A 23,041-nucleotide genomic window follows, 5' to 3' on the forward strand; every position below is an offset into this window, starting at 1 on the left:
AACGTTATATTATGATTACCAATACACACACGACTTTACAACTATTTTCAAATTATCCAAATTCTTATTTTGCTCAATCGTCATAACCTTGAACTTGGCGACTGTTGTCTGCTAGAGACCAGAAAGACATCCATAAGTCGCAGAGTCTTTTTGAGAAGAAAATAATGCCATCATCATGGCGGGCGAAGATGCTGTCATGGCAACAAACGACGATGCTGCTCAGTGCAAGCGTTTTGCTGTAGAGAAAGGGTACTGGCAAGATCCGTACATTTCTCTGTTGGTTCCGAAAGGCAAGGCCAACCACGCTCCCGAGATCAACAAGGGTTACTATGCGAGGGTCACGTCTATTCGAATCCTCATTCAAAAGTTTGTTGAGGTAACACATGTTCAGTTAGGATTAACTTGATTAATGAGTTAAGTTTGGTTACTTTTACTACCATGTGCATGGACATATCTGATGCCGAAAATAAACCATATATACATGTACGTATGGGTGTAAAAAAGGGTGTTGTAAACTTGTATGGCAAATCTGTTTCTCAGCATGTGTGACCGTGTGAGTGCATACATGCACATATATACATGCGTGGTTGTCCAAAGGAGTATTTCCACAAGGTTCATGTGGATACATGATTTTCAGGCTTGAATATTGATTTAAGCAGCGATCGAATAGCTATATTACGCATTTCAATGATCTATTTAATTACATTTTGTGTGATTTCCCAGACACTGCTGTTGTTTTCAGCTGCTTTTGATAAGCGAAACATGGTGGGTTTTTTTGCACTGATTCAGATGTTATCTTTTCACATTTAGGATAAGGAGAAGCATGCTAAATATGGTTGACCAGCTACAACAAATTTGAAAGTGAGATGGGACACTTAACAAGCCGCCAGGCTTATGGAAAATACCTTCCTGTCCCTACTAGTACTACTACAATACCTGAGATAATTGCCGTAATTCACACTCCCCATTCATTTTGTCTTCAGACGACGAACAGAGAATGCCAGATCGTTAGCCTGGGAGCGGGGTCGGACACGACGTACTGGTGCCTCAAGGAGCAGGGTTTGAACCCCAAGTCGTACATCGAGATGGACTTCCTGGCGGTCACCTCGCGCAAGTGTCAGCAGATCAAGAACAAGAAAGCTTTGCTGGACAAGCTGGCCACTGAGGGTAAATGATGTGTATTGTGTGGAAATGTGTTCATCGCCACTGGAGCAGAAGGTTATGTCAACCAAAAGTGGGTGCGTTCCCTATAGGTGCACTTCCTGTGGGCTTTTTACATTTAGTCAAGTTTTGACTAAATGTTTTAACATAGAGGGGGAATCGAGACGAGGGTTGTGGTTTATGTGTGTGTGTGTGTGTGCGTGCGTGTGTGCGTATGTGTACAGGGATTCAGAGAAAACTACTGGACCGATCTTCATGAAATTGTACATGAGACTTCCTGGGTATGATATCCCCAGCCGTTTTTGTCATTTTTTCGATAAATATCTTTGACGACGTCATATCCGGCTTTTTGTGAAAGTTGAGGCAGCACTGTCACGCCCTCATTTTTCAATCAAATTGCTTGAAATTTTGGTCAAGTAATCTTTAACGAAGTCCGGACTAAGGGATTGAATTCCAGCTTGGCAGCTTAAAAATTCGTTGATTAGTTTGCTCATCAAAGTTGTCATTAAAATCGAGTTTTCACTAACAGATTTGAAAATGATTGAATCGTATTCCTCAATTCCTCCTGAATTCAAAAATATATACATAGGTCACGATTACTCTAAAAATGTGCTCAGAATTACAGAAAATAGGTTAAGTAAGAACTGCGTTTGCACGCTACACGGAGACGAGCGTCACCCGTCTCGGTCTTTTGATGTGGTTACTCGGCGATGACTGGTTTTTGGTGTAAATCTGTTACTTTGATGCCGACAGGTTGACTAAATGTTTTTATATCGCTTCACGCGACGTGTTTTTACTGTATTAGTGTATACAGGGAATGTACCTGGGTGCATTTCCTGTGGAAAACTATGATACCGCCAAATCTCGCGCCAAGCACGTGACTCAGTGAACATTGCTTGAGAGGGGGGGGGTTGATTGTATTTGATTTATAAGCAGATGAACACACACTTATCTACAATGGAAAGCCCTTTTGAGACCCCCAATTTAAGACTTCCTCCTTTGTAAGACCCTCCTTCTCAGACTGTTTGTTCATAGCCTTTGTAAGACCCTCCTTCTCAGACTGTTTGTTCATAGCCTTTGTAAGACCCTCCTTCTCAGACTGTTTGTTCATAGCCTTTGTAAGACCCTCCTTCTCAGACTGTTTGTTCACAGCCTTTGTAAGACCCTCCTTCTCAGACTGTTCATAGCCTTTGTAAGACCCTCCTTCTCAGACTGTTTGTTCATAGCCTTTGTAAGACCCTCCTTTGTTCATAGCCTTTGTAAGACCCTCCTTTGTTCACAGCCTTTGTAAATCTATCCCCATTTTAAGACTCCTTACTTTTTAAGACTCATTTTTCTCAGATTTTGTTATGTCTTAAAAGGGGGTTCCACTGTATTTGTCTACCTGTTCGTTTTGCTTTCTTTCAGACGGGGATATCATGTGGAGTAAGAGCGAGGTCCACGCAGGAGACTACCACCTGGTGTCGGCCGACTTGAGGCAACTGTCCGAGGTGGTCAAGAAACTGTCGGACTGTGGCCTGGACCGCAGCCTGCCGACTCTCTTCATGGCCGAGTGTGTGCTGGTCTACATTGACGTCAAGTACACCGACCAGCTGATTCACTGGATCTCCGAGAACGTCCCTACCGCCATGTTCATCAATTATGAGCAGGTAGCGCAGAAAGATAGCCAGTCAGTAAAGAAAGAAATACTGTAATGAACTTAAACAAAAATATAGACAGAAAGATAGCCAGTCAGCAAAGAAAGAAGTAATGTACTTGAACGAAAAGATGACTGCCTAGCATACTGTTTCTCTATTTTCTTGTTCAAATCTATTCGTTCTTTCTTTTCTGACTGCATATCTTACTGTTTCTTTATGGTCTTGTACAAGTCTATTCTTTCTCTATTTCCTGCCCGGCTGTGTTTCTGTTCCTGATTGATGATTTTCTGATTGTGTGATGATTTTTGCAATGTCTTGCTTGTTTCATTGTTTTTCTTTAAAATGCAATGTATGGCTTAGAGCATGATGTTGAGAAAGTGCAAGCTGCTCTATACCACTTAATTCACATCAATTAACTCGCAATTTACCTCAATGCAATGCATTTTGTGTACATATGTATAATGTGTTTTCACTTTAGTTATCTGTTAAAATGTAGAATTTTAGTTTTTCTATTTTCTATTTTTTATCTTGTATTTTTATTTCATTTTTGTAGTTAGTCCCTCTTTAGGGCGAGGGCTGGATGTAAAAAAGCAGACCACTGCTTAATCTACTACCCTCGTTAAATAAAGAATTGTCATTGTCATTGTCATTCCTCTTTCTTATTCAGTAATTGTTGAAGTCTTCTTTCTAGAATTTTCTCTCTGCATCATCTCTTTTCAGTCTATTGTCTCTGTCTGCCCCAACTGGCTGTTTTTTGTGTCTGTCTATTTTTTCGTTTAAGTCTTTGTTTCTTTCTCTCCTTTCCACACCCCAAGAAGGCAATGTGTTTATACAGTTGAACCTGCCTATAACCACCACCAAGGAACCTGCCAAAAGTGGTTGTTTTAGGCAGGTGTTCGCTATGGAAGGGTGAAAAACTCATCTGGGATATTTGGAGTGGTCGTTGTGAGCAGACATGGTCGACTTTCAGACATGGCCGTAAGGATAAGGATAAGATTGATATAGTCCTGTCATGTTACCTTCATGGAAATTTGTGATGCTTTCTCCCTGGTGAAAGCGAGCTGCCATACAGTATCCGGCGCTACCCATTTTTGGTTTTTTTCTCCCTGCATGTGTGTATTCATGTTTCCAAGCCCTGAGACTTTTGCTGTGAACATGGGTTCTTTATCGTGCGCAGGCGTGCATACGAGGATGTTCAAACACCGAGAAGAGTCTGCACAATGTTGACTGTGGGAAATAAATCCCTCGTGGGGATTGAACCCACGCCGATAGCGACAACTGGTTTTGAAGCCAGTGCCGATACCACGTGAGCTATTTCCCCGCCCCAAGTTGACTGAATCTGTATGGGCAAGTGTTTGTTTTGTTTTCTTCCCCAGGTAAACATGGGCGACAAGTTTGGGCAGGTGATGATTGACAACCTGAAGACCAGAGACTGCTACCTGCATGGTGTGGCTGCCTGTCAAAGTCTCCAGACACAAAAAGACAGGTACACCTTCCTCTTACCTTTACACATTGATCTGTCAAAGTCTCCAGACACAAAAAGACAGGTACACCTTCCTCTTACCTTTACACATTGATCTGTCAAAGTCTCCAGACACAAAAAGACAGGTACACCTTCCTCTTACCTTTACACATTGATCTGTCAAAGTCTCCAGACACAAAAAGACAGGTACACCTTCCTCTTACCTTCACACATTGATCTGTCAAAGTCTCCAGACACAAAAAGACAGGTACCCCTTCCTCTTACCTTTACACATTGATCTGTCAAAGTCTCCAGACACAAAAAGACAGGTACACCTTCCTCTTACCTTTACACATTGATCTGTCAAAGTCTCCAGACACAAAAAGACAGGTACACCTTCCTCTTACCTTTACACATTGATCTGTCAAAGTCTCCAGACACAAAAAGACAGGTACCCCTTCCTCTTACCTTTACACATTGATCTGTCAAAGTCTCCAGACACAAAAAGACAGGTACCCCTTCCTCTTACCTTTACACATTGATCTGTCAAAGTCTCCAGACACAAAAAGACAGGTACCCCTTCCTCTTACCTTTACACATTGATCTGTCAAAGTCTCCAGACACAAAAAGACAGGTACACCTTCCTCTTACCTTTACACATTGATCTGTCAAAGTCTCCAGACACAAAAAGACAGGTACCCCTTCCTCTTACCTTTACACATTGATCTGTCAAAGTCTCCAGACACAAAAAGACAGGTACCCCTTCCTCTTACCTTTACACATTGATCTGTCAAAGTCTCCAGACACAAAAAGACAGGTACACCTTCCTCTTACCTTTACACATTGATCTGTCAAAGTCTCCAGACACAAAAAGACAGGTACCCCTCCCTCTTACCTTTACACATTGATCTGTCAAAGTCTCCAGACACAAAAAGACAGGTACACCCACCTCTTACCTTTACACATTGATCTGTCAAAGTCTCCAGACACAAAAAGACAGGTACACCCACCTCTTACCTTTACACATTGATCTGTCAAAGTCTCCAGACACAAAAAGACAGGTACACCTTCCTCTTACCTTTACATATTGATCTGTCAAAGTCTCCAGACACAAAAAGACAGGTACCCCTTCCTCTTACCTTTACACATTGATCTGTCAAAGTCTCCAGACACAAAAAGACAGGTACCCCTTCCTCTTACCTTTACATATTGATCTGTCAAAGTCTCCAGACACAAAAAGACAGGTACCCCTTCCTCTTACCTTTACATATTGATCTGTCAAAGTCTCCAGACACAAAAAGACAGGTACCCCTTCCTCTTACCTTTACACATTGATCTGTCAAAGTCTCCAGACACAAAAAGACAGGTACCCCTTCCTCTTACCTTTACATATTGATCTGTCAAAGTCTCCAGACACAAAAAGACAGGTACCCCTTCCTCTTACCTTTACACATTGATCTGTCAAAGTCTCCAGACACAAAAAGACAGGTACCCCTTCCTCTTACCTTCACATATTGATCTGTCAAAGTCTCCAGACACAAAAAGACAGGTACCCCTTCCTCTTACCTTTACACATTGATCTGTCAAAGTCTCCAGACACAAAAAGACAGGTACCCCTTCCTCTTACCTTTACATATTGATCTGTCAAAGTCTCCAGACACAAAAAGACAGGTACCCCTTCCTCTTACCTTTACACATTGATCTGTCAAAGTCTCCAGACACAAAAAGACAGGTACCCCTCCCTCTTACCTTTACACATTGATCTGTCAAAGTCTCCAGACACAAAAAGACAGGTACACCTTCCTCTTACCTTTACATATTGATCTGTCAAAGTCTCCAGACACAAAAAGACAGGTACACCTTCCTCTTACCTTTACATATTGATCTGTCAAAGTCTCCAGACACAAAAAGACAGGTACACCTTCCTCTTACCTTTACACATTGATCTGTCAAAGTCTCCAGACACAAAAAGACAGGTACCCCTTCCTCTTACCTTTACACATTGATCTGTCAAAGTCTCCAGACACAAAAAGACAGGTACACCCACCTCTTACCTTCACACATTGATCTGTCAAAGTCTCCAGACACAAAAAGACAGGTACACCCACCTCTTACCTTTACACATTGATCTGTCAAAGTCTCCAGACACAAAAAGACAGGTACCCCTTCCTCTTACCTTTACACATTGATCTGTCAAAGTCTCCAGACACAAAAAGACAGGTACCCCTTCCTCTTACCTTTACACATTGATCTGTCAAAGTCTCCAGACACAAAAAGACAGGTACACCTTCCTCTTACCTTTACACATTGATCTGTCAAAGTCTCCAGACACAAAAAGACAGGTACACCTTCCTCTTACCTTTACACATTGATCTGTCAAAGTCTCCAGACACAAAAAGACAGGTACCCCTTCCTCTTACCTTTACACATTGATCTGTCAAAGTCTCCAGACACAAAAAGACAGGTACACCTTCCTCTTACCTTTACACATTGATCTGTCAAAGTCTCCAGACACAAAAAGACAGGTACCCCTTCCTCTTACCTTTACACATTGATCTGTCAAAGTCTCCAGACACAAAAAGACAGGTACACCTTCCTCTTACCTTTACACATTGATCTGTCAAAGTCTCCAGACACAAAAAGACAGGTACCCCTTCCTCTTACCTTTACACATTGATCTGTCAAAGTCTCCAGACACAAAAAGACAGGTACACCTTCCTCTTACCTTTACACATTGATCTGTCAAAGTCTCCAGACACAAAAAGACAGGTACACCTTCCTCTTACCTTTACACATTGATCTGTCAAAGTCTCCAGACACAAAAAGACAGGTACCCCTTCCTCTTACCTTTACACATTGATCTGTCAAAGTCTCCAGACACAAAAAGACAGGTACCCCTTCCTCTTACCTTTACACATTGATCTGTCAAAGTCTCCAGACACAAAAAGACAGGTACACCTTCCTCTTACCTTTACACATTGATCTGTCAAAGTCTCCAGACACAAAAAGACAGGTACACCTTCCTCTTACCTTTACACATTGATCTGTCAAAGTCTCCAGACACAAAAAGACAGGTACACCCACCTCTTACCTTTACACATTGATCTGTCAAAGTCTCCAGACACAAAAAGACAGGTACACCCACCTCTTACCTTTACACATTGATCTGTCAAAGTCTCCAGACACAAAAAGACAGGTACACCTTCCTCTTACCTTTACACATTGATCTGTCAAAGTCTCCAGACACAAAAAGACAGGTACCCCTTCCTCTTACCTTTACACATTGATCTGTCAAAGTCTCCAGACACAAAAAGACAGGTACCCCTTCCTCTTACCTTTACACATTGATCTGTCAAAGTCTCCAGACACAAAAAGACAGGTACCCCTTCCTCTTACCTTCACACATTGATCTGTCAAAGTCTCCAGACACAAAAAGACAGGTACCCTTTCCTCTTACCTTTACACATTGATCTGTCAAAGTATCCAGACACAAAAAGACAGGTACACCTTCCTCTTACCTTCACACATTGATCTGTCAAAGTCTCCAGACACAAAAAGACAGGTACCCCTTCCTCTTACCTTTACACATTGATCTGTCAAAGTCTCCAGACACAAAAAGACAGGTACCCCTTCCTCTTACCTTTACACATTGATCTGTCAAAGTCTCCAGACACAACAAGACAGGTACCCCTTCCTCTTACCTTTACACATTGATCTGTCAAAGTCTCCAGACACAAAAAGACAGGTACCCCTTCCTCTTACCTTTACACATTGATCTGTCAAAGTCTCCAGACACAAAAAGACAGGTACACCTTCCTCTTACCTTCACACATTGATCTGTCAAAGTCTCCAGACACAAAAAGACAGGTACCCCTTCCTCTTACCTTTACACATTGATCTGTCAAAGTCTCCAGACACAAAAAGACAGGTACACCTTCCTCTTACCTTCACACATTGATCTGTCAAAGTCTCCAGACACAAAAAGACAGGTACACCCACCTCTTACCTTTACACATTGATCTGTCAAAGTCTCCAGACACAAAAAGACAGGTACCCCTTCCTCTTACCTTTACACATTGATCTGTCAAAGTCTCCAGACACAAAAAGACAGGTACCCCTTCCTCTTACCTTTACACATTGATCTGTCAAAGTCTCCAGACACAAAAAGACAGGTACCCCTTCCTCTTACCTTTACACATTGATCTGTCAAAGTCTCCAGACACAAAAAGACAGGTACACCTTCCTCTTACCTTCACACATTGATCTGTCAAAGTCTCCAGACACAAAAAGACAGGTACACCTTCCTCTTACCTTCACATACTGACACATTCAGAAATAATTCTGCCGGGTTTTTATGTGTTGTGAAAAAGTGAATACTCTTGGAAAATATGAGGCACGCTTTCCCATGTGGTCGCTCAATCTGTGCACGTAGGGACACGATCATATCGGCAGTGCCGATTGTCAGCTATGATGTGCGTACTTTCAAACAAAAAGAGCATTCTTTTAAGCGGACAGTGCAGAAAACACAGATCTGAGCTAATCCTCACTGGGATGTCAGTTGTTTGCATGATTTCACTGACACCGATCGCTGGCGTGTGCAGAGACACGCCGCCGTTCACTAGCTGTGACTGGACTTCAAAGTGATGTTTAGCTTGCCTCAGTGTTACGTTACATTGGAAAAGCAAGACAAACAGGGGAAAGCAACTCTTCCACAACCATTACAAACTTGACAGAGTTATTTCCCAGCATCTTCTATTGAACACTTAGTGACTTCTGCAAGTCTTCCACAACCATTACAAACTTGACAGAGTTATTTCCCAGCAGCTTCTATTGAACACTTAGTGACTTCTGCAAGTCTTCCACAACCATTACAAACTGACAGAGTTATTTCCCAGCAGCTTCTATTGAACACTTAGTGACTTCTGCAAGTCTGCTTTGCAGAAATAATTTGTATTTTTGTACATCCACCTGGGTTTTTAATCGTATGGTACCAGATAATCATTTCCAAAAGAGAGAGAAAGGAATGAATGATTATACTGTAACATGAAAACTTCAATACTGTGTTATTGCAAAATATATGTGTTGCGAATAGTTGTGTTGCTAATAACATCTCGTATTTGCCTACTTATTGAATTGGTTTGATTAACACTTTCTCTGTATAAAGAGACTACCTTAATTTCTCCTTCTTGTTGGCTAGTGAAATTGAAAAGTTACTAGCTCGTTCTGCCAGTGAAGATTTGTGAAATTCTGCAGGCCTGTAATGCGATCTTTGTGTGCACTCAAGATTCTCTCATTTTAGATATTTTTATTTCTGCTTGTATCAATATTTTTTCAGGTTCATTAATCAGGGCTGGACAGGCGCCTCGGCCATCGACATGCTGAGTGTCTATACTCATCTCCCTCAGGCTGACGTGCAGAGGTGTGTGTGTGTGTGTGTGTGTGTGGTGTGGTTGTCTGAGTCCCGGTGTGTGTGTGTGTATGTGTGTGTGTGTGTGTGTGTGTGCGAGTGTGTGTTGTGTGTGTGTGGTTGTCTGAGACTATGTGTGTGTGTGTGTGTGTGTGTGTGTGTGTGTGTGTGTGTGTGTGTGTGTGCGAGTGTGTGTTGTGTGTGTGTGTGTGTGTGTGGTTGTCTGAGACTGTGTGTGTGTGTTTGTGTGTGTGTTGTGTGTGTGTGTGGTTGTCTGAGACTGTGTGTGTGTGTGTATGTGTGGTTGTCTGAGACTGTGTGTGTGTGTGTGTGTGTGTGTGTGTGTGTGTGTGTGTGTGTGTTTGTGTGTATGTGTGAGTTTGCTTGTGTGTGTGTGCGAGCCTGAGTGCATGTGTGTGTTTGTGTGAGTGTGTGCGTGCGTCCGTCCATGCGTGTGTGTGTGTGTATGCTGCATCTGAAATGTGTATGTATGTATGTAAATATATGCTTTTTAATCCCAGGTATTATTTTTTAAATTTAGTTTAATTGTGCTGTGTGTGTGTGTTTGTGGGGGGGGGGGGGATTTGGGTGGCATAATTTGAGTATTGTATTTGTACCTCTGGGGGGTTTTCTGCAAAAAAATCACGCCATTTGTTTGTTCATATTGCAGGGTAGAGAAGTTAGAGTTTCTGGATGAGAGGGAGCTGTTGGAACAGCTGTACAGTCACTACTGCTTGGTCTGGGCTCACCAGGACCCGACCAACGTGGGTCTCAAGGATCTCTCTCTCTACTGAACATCTTGCCTTGCTTGTCTGCTGTGAGAGACAGAGAGAGAGAGAGAGAGAGAGAGAGAGAGAGAGAGAGAGACTGTGTGTGTGTGTGTGTGACAGAGGGAGGGAGAGTGTGTGTGTGTGTCAGTGTGAGTATGCATGTGTGTGAGAGAGAGAGAGAGAGAGAGAGAGAGTGTGTTTTTGTGTGTGCTTGCTTGCATGCGTTCGTGTGTGGGTGTTTGTGTGTGTATGTGTGTGTGTTGGCATTTGTGTGCTTACACATAATACGTATACACATTTCTCCATCAACATGTGCTTGTTAGAAAATGTTACGCAGCATTTGTGTTCATTTTGCAGCACATTATATGCTTTAGATATTGTAAAAATCGTACAATAAAAGTATTTTTTCTGCATTTACAGATAGATTACTATTTATACATGGTGCATATGTATCATTTATCATCACAAAGAATGCTATGCAGGAATTGAGTGCAGTGACATGTAACACTGTTCCCGTCTAGTTTGTTCACATTAAAATGTCCTGATTTAAAAAAAAAATGTTTTGTAGCACTGGAACATAAAACAAAGTTTACAAGCATAGGGGAGAGTTCCTGATATCGTACCACTTATGGACAAACAGCTCTATAACGCAACCATTGTATGCTAGGCACTTCAAATTGTCCACAAACACTCATCTCCTGTGCCTTTAACGTTCCGTATATTGTTTGCAATGAAAAAAACACAAACTTGGTTTCGGTACGGATTTAAAAAAAATCATCCAAATCAGTGGTACGAATTACAAGACCCTGCAGTTCTGTAATGCGTACCGGTCAGTCACTTGTAACGTACTAGGGGTATGATATTAGTGACCTTGTGGTACAATATCAATAACTCTTGAAGCAGCGTTGAAGCCCATTCCGTTTGCAATGGCTGCCAGACATTTTTTCATGTCCTCTGATGTCCAGTTCGAGGGGGAAAGCATTTTTCTGAAACAACTTCAGGCTTCAGACTTACTATAAGTACTCCTCAGGGCCGGACCAAATGAGTTGTAAGGGGGGGGGGGGGTTCCTCCTTTTTGGGGGGGCAAATCAGCGAAGTGGCGAAGCCACAAGTCCGGGGGCATGTTCCCCCGGAAAAATTTTGAAAAACGGTTAAAATCTGTGCAATCTGGTGCATTCTGGGCCTTGTTTTGAGGGTTAAGGCCTGTCAGTGTGAGTTGGTGGGGGGGGGGGGGGGTACCTTTTTCTCATCGTATTTCACATTGAATAAAATTTGTTAGAGACACACACAAAATTTATTTTAAAAAAAACCAACACTCAAAGCAAGGTACATGCTTTTTCCAGGGGTGGGGTTCCGGAACCCCTGGAACCCCCATCCCCCCCCCTGGGTCCGGCCCTGCTCCTAAATGGATCATTTGGCAATTAATAGGAGGTTGTGTCGTCCTGCATATCGTACCAGAAGTCATTGTTATCGTACCACCGGTACTATAATAAGACTCTGGCTGGTACGATATGCGTGACTTCGGTAGGCTGGACAATAAGTAGATCTAGCCTTCCACATGTAAAGCAAAGGGCAATGTTTTGATCCAAATGCAGCCTACACTCAACAAGGTATTAATGTATAGTCAAGTTAATTTGCTCAGTGGTGTAGTCTTTGCATAGTCACGATCCTGGAACGCCGAAGAAGAAGAAGAAGAAGCATAGTCACTACGAAAATAACATCAACATGCGAAAAGAAAAGTGAATTTTTCATTCTTGCTGGTGGTTTTCTCGCTAGCTGCCATGTTGACACCGGAAGCTCGGAATGTTTCTTTCCTACGGGGTTCTCCCCACACTTCAGCAGGGGCTTCAGGCATTCGTCATTTCGCGGGAATGGGGGTGGTACGATATGGATAACAGGTACGCAATCAGTAACGCTCCCCTACATTTGAAATCATTAGTATCTGTGCATAAGGCAGTAATTTTTTTGTATAAGAAATCGATTAAAAATGATTTACAAGAGAATTAAAGATCAATTAATGATTTGTAAGAAAATTTGGTTGATTGGTGATTCTTGTTTTTCATTAGAAATGAAGAAACTTTCTTTTTTGGTGTAGGGAATCAGATTGTTGGAGTTGCACCAAAGTCAGATCCTAACTGCATGACCAAAGATATGTCATTTCTTCATCGATTTCTATGAAGATGTTTGTCTTGTATTATCCACCCTTTTTGTTTTTTTGCTGTATGGACTGTAAGTGTGTGTGTGTTTGTGTGTGTGTTTGTTTGTATGTGTGTGTGGGTGTGTGCTTGTTTGTTAAAGCTTGTGTGTGTGTGTGTGTGTGTGTGTGTGTGTTCGTGTGTTAACATGTGTTTGTGTTCAAATATGTTATTATGTAAAATCACATTTAAACCACAGTAGAATGACTAGACAGTAGTGCGCCAACAGCCTGCCAGAACTGCAAAGATTGCGTGTATATATATGTGTAACCACCAGCCATTGAGATTTAATTCCCACTGTTAGGGTGTTTGTGTTAGTGTGTTTCTCTGCTTGTGCAACAATGTTACACTGAAATAAACACAATATGGATTGAAAGCTTCAAGTCAAGTTATTTATGTAACAAATGTCTCTGTTTCTGGATGAACGTCGAATAACGTGCATATGATATATTGTGCATGTCTTTGCTTTCTCACTGAAAACACACACACACACACACACACACACACACACACACCCTCTCTCTCTATCCCATACACACACACACCCGGGGCACACACACACACACACACACACGCTCACTCATACACAAATACACCACCGCCAACAACAACAACAAAACAACAACAACAACATATACGTTACTCTAACCAACACAATGTCAGTTGCATAATAGAACACCAACACACAAGAGATGTTTTCAGATGTTTATTAAGGGTTCATCCGTCAACTATACACACCACTCGGGTCGCTTCGGGAATTGCAATTATCTTGAATGGAATTTCTTCGTAATTTATGTGCATACGCAAATTTCACCTCTTCCGATCGTTCCATTGGGCCTGTGGGCTCACGTGTCACAATCACGTCACTCGTGAATATTCATGCCATGCGCTTAGCACAGTCAGACCTGTCTAAAGCGGCTACACTCATGTCCACAGCCGGGTCTGGCTGACAGGTTGTTGATGTTTCAGATGGTCTTCTGACAGGTTGTTCAATTTTTGATGTTTCCGTGCTGATGTGAATATTCTAAAGGGACCTTATCCTTTTTATTTTTTTTACTGACCGGTGGTAACTCTGGATAGATTTTTCACCACGAGTTATGGCCACTTTACCAAGCCTGACTGTGCTGAGCGATGACATTTGCCCCATCTCTTTAAATCATATGAAATGTGACTACAGATACTAATTTCTGTCCAACAAATGTTATCAAAATCCTGCGAAAATGTTGGAGGGCATAACTAGTTACTCTGAAATTTCACAAAAAAACACTATAACGCACATCCAAAAAGATGTGATTTAAATACTAAAAGAAGCTGTTTTATGTAAGATAAAACATGGCATAAACAATTACCACCCCCAAATTCAGTGCATGCGACCCGACCCCTGCATATTCCAGCTAGTTTTGCTGAAGATGTTATCCAACCGGAAATGCCTTGACATAGGACGTCGTACACAGCCTCATTTGCACGCAGCCTTGACCTAATGACCCCGGCAACCTTGGACGAAGATGGTGAGAGGAAAGACTGAGATAGGCACTCCTTTACGAATGTGAATTCTTGACATGTGTGGGTTTGATTTTTGTAAAATGTTTGTCCATTTGTTATTTCACTCCATCCTTCCAGACTTAGTTCTCAGGCCCCTTCAGAACCTTCTCGATGAAGTCTGCAACAAGAAACAGGCAGTGTTCATTGTCACGTCATTGGAGCGTTTGTTGACAATAGAGAGTCAATCTTAACGATATATAGTGGAAACATAAGTCAATCTTAACGATATATAGTGGAACATAAGTCAATCTTAACGATATATAGTGGAACATAAGCCAATTTAAGACCCCCGATTCAGTTAAGACTCACTTCCTTTTAAGACCCTCAGATTTTGTTCTCGTAACCTCTGTGAACTTACCTCTATAACGAGACTCCCTCCTTATTAGGACCTGATTTTATCAGGATAAAACAATCTTAAAAACGGGGTTCCCCTTTAGTACCAAGGTCGCCATTTTTTTAGATTTCTTCTGACGAATTTGACGTAAAGAAGTCCATGGGACATTGGCTGTCCCTACTTTTTTTACTCACGTGTAATGATAAATAACCGAATGCTGTGTAACTATGCTAAGAACAGAAATCAATGTATAAAGAATAAACGGTTGCTGCTGGGCCACCAGGTCAAACCTGGCCAAGATGTTACAAGTTATATCACGTACCACCCCTCTGTTACAAGTTATATCACGTACCACCCCTCTGTTACAAGTTATATCACGTACCACCCCTCTGTTACACGTTATATCACGTACCACCCCTCTGTTACAAGGTATATCACGTACCACCCCTCCACTTGCCAAAAATCAACATCTTGACTGCTTCCAGCGCAGAGACAGAATTGGTTGATGTATTCATTTTTTTTCAGATTGGCACTAGCACAGTTACCTTTAGGAAATTAAATCATATGAAATCACGCTCTACACAGAAAGCAGTCAGGCTGTTAATTTGTAGTATGTGACCAAGTGGAGGGATGCTCCAATCTCATGTACAAGCCAGGTCAGATCTGTGATGGTAACACAGATGGCATGGAATTTTGGTCTAAAAACGTATTTTGGGTACCCAGCATTGTGTAGGTACTTTCAGCACCATAGAATCATAGTGCAAAGTCCTTTTGTCATCGTCAATCTCTTTCTTGCTATAAAGCGATCATGTTCTAAAAAAAAGTTCTGAGGTGGTTTTTACCAAGGACCTTAAAAAAAAGAGTGAAAAGCTTCCCAAAGAAACACATTTTAATGTCCGTATGATCTCTGCCCTTAAAGCATCAAATCAGTCAGGCAAAGTGAACTTGGCGAAGCTAGGTGCACGAAGCTTCGGTAGTAACTTTTGGGTAAAATCACTTCGCGAAGTTGACTTCGGACCCAATTATGGACAGCGTTACCAAGAAAGGTAAACACCCAATTATGGACAGCGTTACCAAGAAAGGTAAACACCCAATTATGGACAGCGTTACCAAGAAAGGTAAACACCCAATTATGGACAGCGTTACCAAGAAAGGTAAACACCCAATTATGGACAGCGTTACCAAGAAAGGTAAACACCCAATTATGGACAGCGTTACCAAGAAAGGTAAACACCCAATTATGGACAGCGTTACCAAGAAAGGTAAACACCCAATTATGGACAGCGTTACCAAGAAAGGTAAACACCCAATTATGGACAGCGTTACCAAGAAAGGTAAACACCCAATTATGGACAGCGTTACCAAGAAAGGTAAACACCCAATTATGGACAGCGTTACCAAGAAAGGTAAACACCCAATTATGGACAGCGTTACCAAGAAAGGTAAACACCCAATTATGGACAGCGTTACCAAGAAAGGTAAACACCCAATTATGGACAGCGTTACCAAGAAAGGTAAACACCCAATTATGGACAGCGTTACCAAGAAAGGTAAACACCCAATTATGGACAGCGTTACCAAGAAAGGTAAACACCCAATTATGGACAGCGTTACCAAGAAAGGTAAACACCCAATTATGGACAGCGTTACCAAGAAAGGTAAACACCCAATTATGGACAGCGTTACCAAGAAAGGTAAACACCCAATTATGGACAGCGTTACCAAGAAAGGTAAACACCCAATTATGGACAGCGTTACCAAGAAAGGTAAACACCCAATTATGGACAGCGTTACCAAGAAAGGTAAACACCCAATTATGGACAGCGTTACCAAGAAAGGTAAACACAAGTTAATCAGATGTTGACAACGATGCGACACTGACCTGAGTATTGGATGTTACCCTCCAGATCCTCTCTCGTGTCCGTGACGAGGAACAGTTCATCTACCTGTGCGTCGCTCATTTTCTCACCTGTACACAAAGACATTGTCATCATGCGTTTGATATCATCACCCTGGTGCATCAACAACATATTAAGGTGATTCTAAGGAAAGCTACACGCATGACATCATGAGGAGATTGTTCAACACAACGATGAGAGTGTGAACAGGTATGACGTCATCAGACGTCAGTGTCACTTAGCCAGTAATAGACTGTCACAAAGCTGTGTCGGTCTAGTAGACAGACTTGTGTCTCTGTGGTAGCGTATACACGTAATAATTATGGCCCTAATAATGCACTGTTGAGACTCGAGTATTTAAATCTGAATTTGATCATACGTTTTTAAAATAACGCAGGTTTCCTTTTGAGGATACGAAGCGTTGCAACTATTTGGTTCTAGCATACCCTAAAAGCAAATTATGACCGTGGTCATTGACTATATTGCTCAGAACAAAGGTTGCCGTGAGTGTTTCACTTGGCGCGTTTCCTTGCCTGGACGTTACCGTTCACTTTTCGAGTTACACATTTAATACAACTATAAGCATCTAAAAACAATGAGACGGAGCGCTATTTTTAGATCTGAGAAACAAGAGTCAGTGAGACGTTATGCGGAACCACTCTCCTGACACCTGATACAATAACAAGCATTCAACGGAACAAGGGACTGAAGTAGGTCACTTACCGAGACTGGTCAGCACGTGCCTGAGCTCAGCGGAGGACATGAAGCCCTGTCCCTCACGGTCGAAAGTCTTGAAGGCCTCGTTGAACTCAGCGAAGGAGCCGGTGTCCTTGTCCTTGGAGATCTCTTCGTAGATGGGCAGGAATTCTTCCAGCTTGTACGCCTTCTCGCCTGGGTGATATGTAACATATTATGATGTATCAGCTTGTACGCCTTCTCGCCTGGGTGATATGTAACATATTATGATGTATCAGCTTGTACGCCTTCTCGCCTGGGTGATATGTAACATTCTGATGTATTAGCTCGTGCGCCTTCTTGCCTGGGTGATATATAACATATTATGATGTATCAGCTTGTACGCCTTCTCGCCTGGGTGATATGTAACATATTATGATGTATTAGCTTGTACGCCTTCTCGCCTGGGTGATATATAACATATGATGAATCAGCTTGGACGCCTTCTTGCCTGGGTGTTATATAACATATTATGATGTATCAGCTTGTACGCCTTCTCGCCTGGATGACATATGACATATTATGATGTATAAGCTTAAACGCCTTCTCGCCTGGATGATGTATAAGATATTATGATATATCAGCTTATAACTGACGAATCTCGCCTGGGTGAAATCTAAGATATTATGATATATCAGCTTCTACGCCGTCTCGCCTGGGTGACTCGTAGCCTATACGATATTATGATATATCAGCTTATAGCAAATCTCGCCTGGGTATTATCTATGATAATTATGATATATCAGCTTGTGCGCCTTCACGCCTGGGTGACTTGTAAGATATTATGATTATCAGCTTGTATGCCTTTTCGCCTGGGTAATGTATCAGGTATTATAATATATCAGCTTGCACGCCTTATCGCTTGGGTCATACACAGGATAGGAGCTCTTTTACTTTGACGATATGCGATACCGATACAAACACAGCCTGGCGATGACCTCATACGAGTAATTTTGCATTGGTGCACTATGACGACGTCACTGAGACATACTTCATTCTCAACATTCCTTGTCGTTTCCTTGGGAGGCATACTTGGCGATGGTTTCATGTGTGGAGTTTTGTCCCAGGTAACCCCCCCCTCCCTCTCTCTCTCTCTCTCTCTCTCTCTCTCTCTCTCTCTCTCTCTCTCTCTCTCTCTCTCTCTCTCTCTCTCTCTCTCTCTCTCTGTCTCTCTCTCCCCCTCTCACTCCCTCTCCCTCTCTCCCTCTGTGATTTTACCACTCACCTAGCTTGTTTGTGCCGCCGTTCTTGGCGATGGTTTCCTGAGTGGGGTTGAGGCCCAGGCAGAAGCACATGTGTCCCACCTTGAAGGCGTCAACCTCACCGTCACGGCCATCCCAGAAGTCGAACAGCTCGAACACCTCGCGGATATCTGCATGTGACGAAAGCAGTGACGTCATTAGAGAGGACTACGTCAGGTGGTGACGCCGTAAGACGCGACAACGGAAATGCATCACTGTGATCATGGCTTTGCTTTATGATTTTGTGCACGTGTCTCTGTGAGAGATTGTGACCTTATGCAGCGACGTAGATAGTCACGCTGTTCACGTGAAAACTAACTCTGTCTTTCTATGTTCGCGCTTTAGTTTTGTCACGTCGAACAAACAAACGAACAAACAGAAAACCGTACAACAGTGTGACTGCTATATCCAGTGTCTCCCTTAAACAGACAAGTTTAAACTGCAAGCCAGTATTATCAACTATCATTATTTACGAGAAAAAAAAGTCATCCACACTGAAAGTGAAACGTAAATCAAAATCAACAGAAATCAATCAATGTATTGAACAATTGATTGAGAAGGAAACAAGGAAAAACAGGGAATACAAAATTAAACAGTAAAACACACACACACACACACACACACACACACACACACACACACACACACACACACACACACACACACGAACAGATGCACGCAAACATACTCCTGCCTGAGAGAGAGAGAGAGAGAGAGAGAGAGAGAGAGAGAGAGAGAGAGAGAGAGAGATGGTCCTTGGGGGGGGGGGGGGGACAAAGAAAGACTGAGAGATCAGATAGTGGCCGCGAGAAACAGAAAACAAGCAAGAGGGATAGAGAGAGGGGAATGAGCGTGGGCGAAAGGGAGGAGGTAGAGTCAGTGTGTGTTTGTGTGTCACAGATTGTGAGAGAGATCTATGCAACTGAGTTCGGCTGGGTTTATTTTTTCGTCAGAAGCCATGAATTTACCATGTGCACTTTACATACTGCTACACTATTTGAATGCATTCATCGCCAAAAGGTACAGGCGCGATGAAGCTAACACCTGCACATTACATAGCTGCAACCCTGACTCGACTACATCCTCATAGTGCATGGATTTCTTCATCACGAACTAGTACACTGACTGGAAAGCCATGAAGCCAACACGTGCTTTCTGTAATGCAACAGCGGGTGCATTTTGGTAATACAATCTTCTTACCGGCATGGCCCCTTGCCAGATGCTGAAAGCTCAGTGTGGCACTATACTCCCTAGCCAAGGTTGGTGCCAGACACAGCCATGCCAGCCGAGTTCTACATGTGTACTCCCACCCGGGCCGCGAAGCCTAGTTGCAGGTACACGGCACAGGTAAACCGAACCACATGGTGCAGTTACCTGTGTTATTGCACGCTTTCCGCCTACACTCATTTGTGCTTGGCTGCAGAAGCAAGCCATGTAAGCAGTGGCACCGCTTTTAGCTGAAGTTCAGAATCGACACTAGTCTACCTGGCTCAGTATTGACTTTGGACAATGGATATATTATTTTCAGTTTGCAAAGGAACATCTATCATTGTATTCCTAAAATGTGTATGATGGAAAGTATCAAATGTTATGATTTTAATTAGAGACAAAATAACTGTAGCATTTCAGAGAAAGAAAGCCACAAAGAAAGAATCTCTCTCTCTCTCTCTCTCTCTCTCTCTCTCTCTCTCTCTCTCTCTCTCTCTCTCTCTCTCTCTCTCTCTCTCTCTCTCTCTCTCTCTCTCTCTCTCTCTCTCCAAACAAAACTAAACGTTTCAATCGTCAATACTAACAAGCATTTATATGGTATCATAAAATTGATCCAACTGATTGTAAAAGGCTCAGGAATAATATCTTGAAGTGAATCAGGCAGGACAGAAATAAAAAAGAAAACACCAATAAACATACTGTGGTGGCTTCGAAGAACACAGTTTAAAAAAAAGCAAAACAAAGAAAACATATTAACGATTTCAATTGGTGCAACATTTTATACCAAACACTTGTAAGAACAGCACACGACGGCTGATACAAGAAAAAACATTTGAACATAATTATGTCTCTGCAGGAGACTGGAAAATGGTGAGGGGGAGAGGGTGGGGGAGAGGGAGGGGGGGGGGGGGTGAAGTGGAAAAAAAACACGTTCCAAGTTGCTGGAAGAAAATGCTGATTAGACAAATGTTATGCAAAACATCAATACATCAAACACATTCATGGAGCCGAGCACAGCGTCGGAGACTGCAACGTCAGACAGCCATGTGTGTCTGCCTCTCTTCAGCGGGGGCTTAGTCAAGGATAGAGAAACTTGTTAAAAAGGAAGGAAGATCATAAACTTGAGTATACGGGTGAGGCGGTGGGGGGTAGGGGGTTGGGGGAGAACTGGGGAGGGATGGAGGGGGTTGGATCACATAGTAAGTTTATGGGAACAATGAGAATCAAGAGGGAAAACAATGTTAATAAACTGCTGGGCGATACGGAAGTGTCAGGAATAGGAATCCGGGTAAACTGGGACAAGCAATGCTGTACTGAGTGTACTCTTTTTGAGAGAAAAGATGATGAGAACGATCCGGGAAATCGGGAAACCTTTGTTAAATGTTAAACCACGCCAGGCAAAAAAGATAGAACAGTTTGTGAGACCGGAAAGGTCACTGGGACGTGTGTCCAACATCGGGGTCAGAAAAGGCTCTGACATTTTGGTCAACAACAACAAGGGGGGATACTGGAGGGTCAAACCGTGTACGGAGGAAAAGGGGGTATATTTTCTGAGAAAACGGAAGGGGTGGGTTGACTTGGAAGACCTTAAACTTACCCTCAATGTCGCTCTTGGATAAGGAAGACTGTGAGAAAGAAATGATACACACCATTGCTCCACGAAACCAAAGACATACATATGTCTCTGACGAAACCAAAGTCTGACTACAATTAACAAATGATATAACGCAATAACAACGCACAATGCAGCTCCGTCATTATTTCACACAGATAGAAAGTGAGTCAGTTACACGACTTAAACACAAATCTGAAGCGATTACAAACATGATAAACAACTAAACAAAGCATTACTGAATTAAAGAATAAAAACCAAGCTAGAAAGAAAGACATAAAGAAAAGAAAGGAACAAAGAGAGAAAGAAAGAACAAATTTTATTTGAAGGAATGAAAGAAAAGAAGAGACTGATTTTGGACCGAGAATGGCAGATGATTATCACAAATAATAATGTTCGAATAAAAAATTACGAGCACAATTGGGCAATAAAACAAACAGCCGGACTGATTTCTAAACTGAAGGCGAAAACTTATAGCCCCTTCTGGCCATCCTGAATTCAGGTCAAAATGAGTTCGGCTCATTCTCTCCCTGACAGGATGCCTTGAGTTTCCTTGTCTGGAAAGGAACCCGATTTTTTATTTTTTTTATTTTATTTTTTTTTTATTTTTTACATATTTAGAGCTTTTTGTGATGTATTATTGATATAAGCAGATTCGCGATCGTCGATAATGATTGTTTTAAATTACAAAGGAATTGATATGTAAGACAGTTTCAAGCGAGCTATTTTTCGCGGCTGTATTTACTGTGCAAAACAACTCTAAATATGGCAAAAGTGTCAAGTGATAATCAACCGTTTGGTTTTGGCGCTCACTGGAGCAGACGATTTTCAAGTTCTGTAACCAGTTGACAGTGATGAAACCGTATATTACGCGGGTCTCCTTCCGGCAGCAGTCCCAAAATTTCGACTTGTTTTGACCTTAGAACGATGTCTTTATCATAACTGTGAAGAACAGAACGGAGATCACTGTCGAAGTCGGCCAATCTGCAATCATTTTCGTCTCGCGAACACTGATCTCAAATTTAGATCAGTGCTCGCGAAAAACATATGGGAGATAACTCTGTGTTCTTGTTTTGATAGATTCGCGTAGGACTGTAGCGTCCGGTCAGAGAGACAACTGGCAATAGCCGTGGAGCGAGGATTATCAGAATGCCTTCTGGCATGTTACAGAATGAAAGCAGTATCTAGCCAGGTATCATGTTCTCACATTATCGGTGAAGGTGTGACCTTGACTGACAGCCAAAGAAGTAGCGGTGTGTTGGTACCACGCCAGCCGAGCCGGTTAGCACGAGCCGGTTAGCACGATCCTCGGTCTCGGGCCCGACTTCGTTGATGTATCTAGTATTTTTCTTTCTATCCTCTTCCACATATATTCATTCGTTTCATTATTTTTGTGCACATTATTCTGTTGTATGAGGTAAGCTCTGCGCTATGAGGTAAGCCTCTGCGCTATGAGGTAAGCTCTGCGCTATGAGGTAAGCTCTGCGCTATGAGGTAAGCTCTGCGCTATGAGGTAAACCGGAACTGCTCTCGTCCAACCTCATCTTTTTCTTTTCTGAATAATCTTACTTTTGTCCTGTCTGCATTTTCTTCGCACTCCAGTATTCAGTTGATAAAGCCCACAGAATAAAAACACGCAAACCAAAATCGACGAAGAAAAAACAAACAAAAAAACCCATTCCCATCATACACATAATTATCTACAAAGTTAACTTAGCAAATAAACGCTACATTAATAGACACCGATTGTAAGACACATTTGTAGCAGTAACAAAAAGACACATTTGTAGCAGTAACAAAAAGACACATTTGTAGCAGTAACAAAAAGACACATTTGT

At 42.2% G+C, this 23,041-nt stretch overlaps 2 protein-coding genes across 2 annotated transcripts in view; one reads left to right on the plus strand and one right to left on the minus strand.

The window, feature by feature from the left end:
- The first annotated feature begins 93 nt into the window (after positions 1-93).
- Positions 94-10,995, plus strand: LOC138945796 (leucine carboxyl methyltransferase 1-like). The gene is made up of 6 exons (XM_070317304.1): positions 94-376; positions 984-1,167; positions 2,569-2,810; positions 4,175-4,284; positions 9,596-9,679; positions 10,338-10,995. The coding sequence occupies exons 1-6, from the start codon at positions 176-178 to the stop codon at positions 10,459-10,461; spliced, it is 945 nt and encodes a 314-aa protein (XP_070173405.1). The 5' UTR covers positions 94-175; the 3' UTR covers positions 10,462-10,995.
- A 2,328-nt stretch (positions 10,996-13,323) lies between these two features.
- LOC138945797 (myosin essential light chain, striated adductor muscle-like) overlaps positions 13,324-23,041 on the minus strand; it is a 10,041-nt gene continuing 323 nt past the window's right edge. The window contains exons 2-6 of the mRNA XM_070317305.1: positions 21,189-21,216; positions 18,367-18,513; positions 17,130-17,297; positions 16,391-16,477; positions 13,324-14,292 (exon numbers count right to left, since the gene is read on the minus strand). Coding sequence (XP_070173406.1) covers positions 14,255-14,292; positions 16,391-16,477; positions 17,130-17,297; positions 18,367-18,513; positions 21,189-21,216 — 468 coding nt within the window. The 3' untranslated portion in view covers positions 13,324-14,254. The remainder of the gene's footprint in view (positions 14,293-16,390; positions 16,478-17,129; positions 17,298-18,366; positions 18,514-21,188; positions 21,217-23,041) is intronic.

The sequence above is a fragment of the Littorina saxatilis genome, linkage group LG13, assembly GCF_037325665.1.
Source record: "Littorina saxatilis isolate snail1 linkage group LG13, US_GU_Lsax_2.0, whole genome shotgun sequence".
Classification (NCBI taxonomy): Eukaryota; Metazoa; Mollusca; class Gastropoda; order Littorinimorpha; family Littorinidae; genus Littorina; species Littorina saxatilis.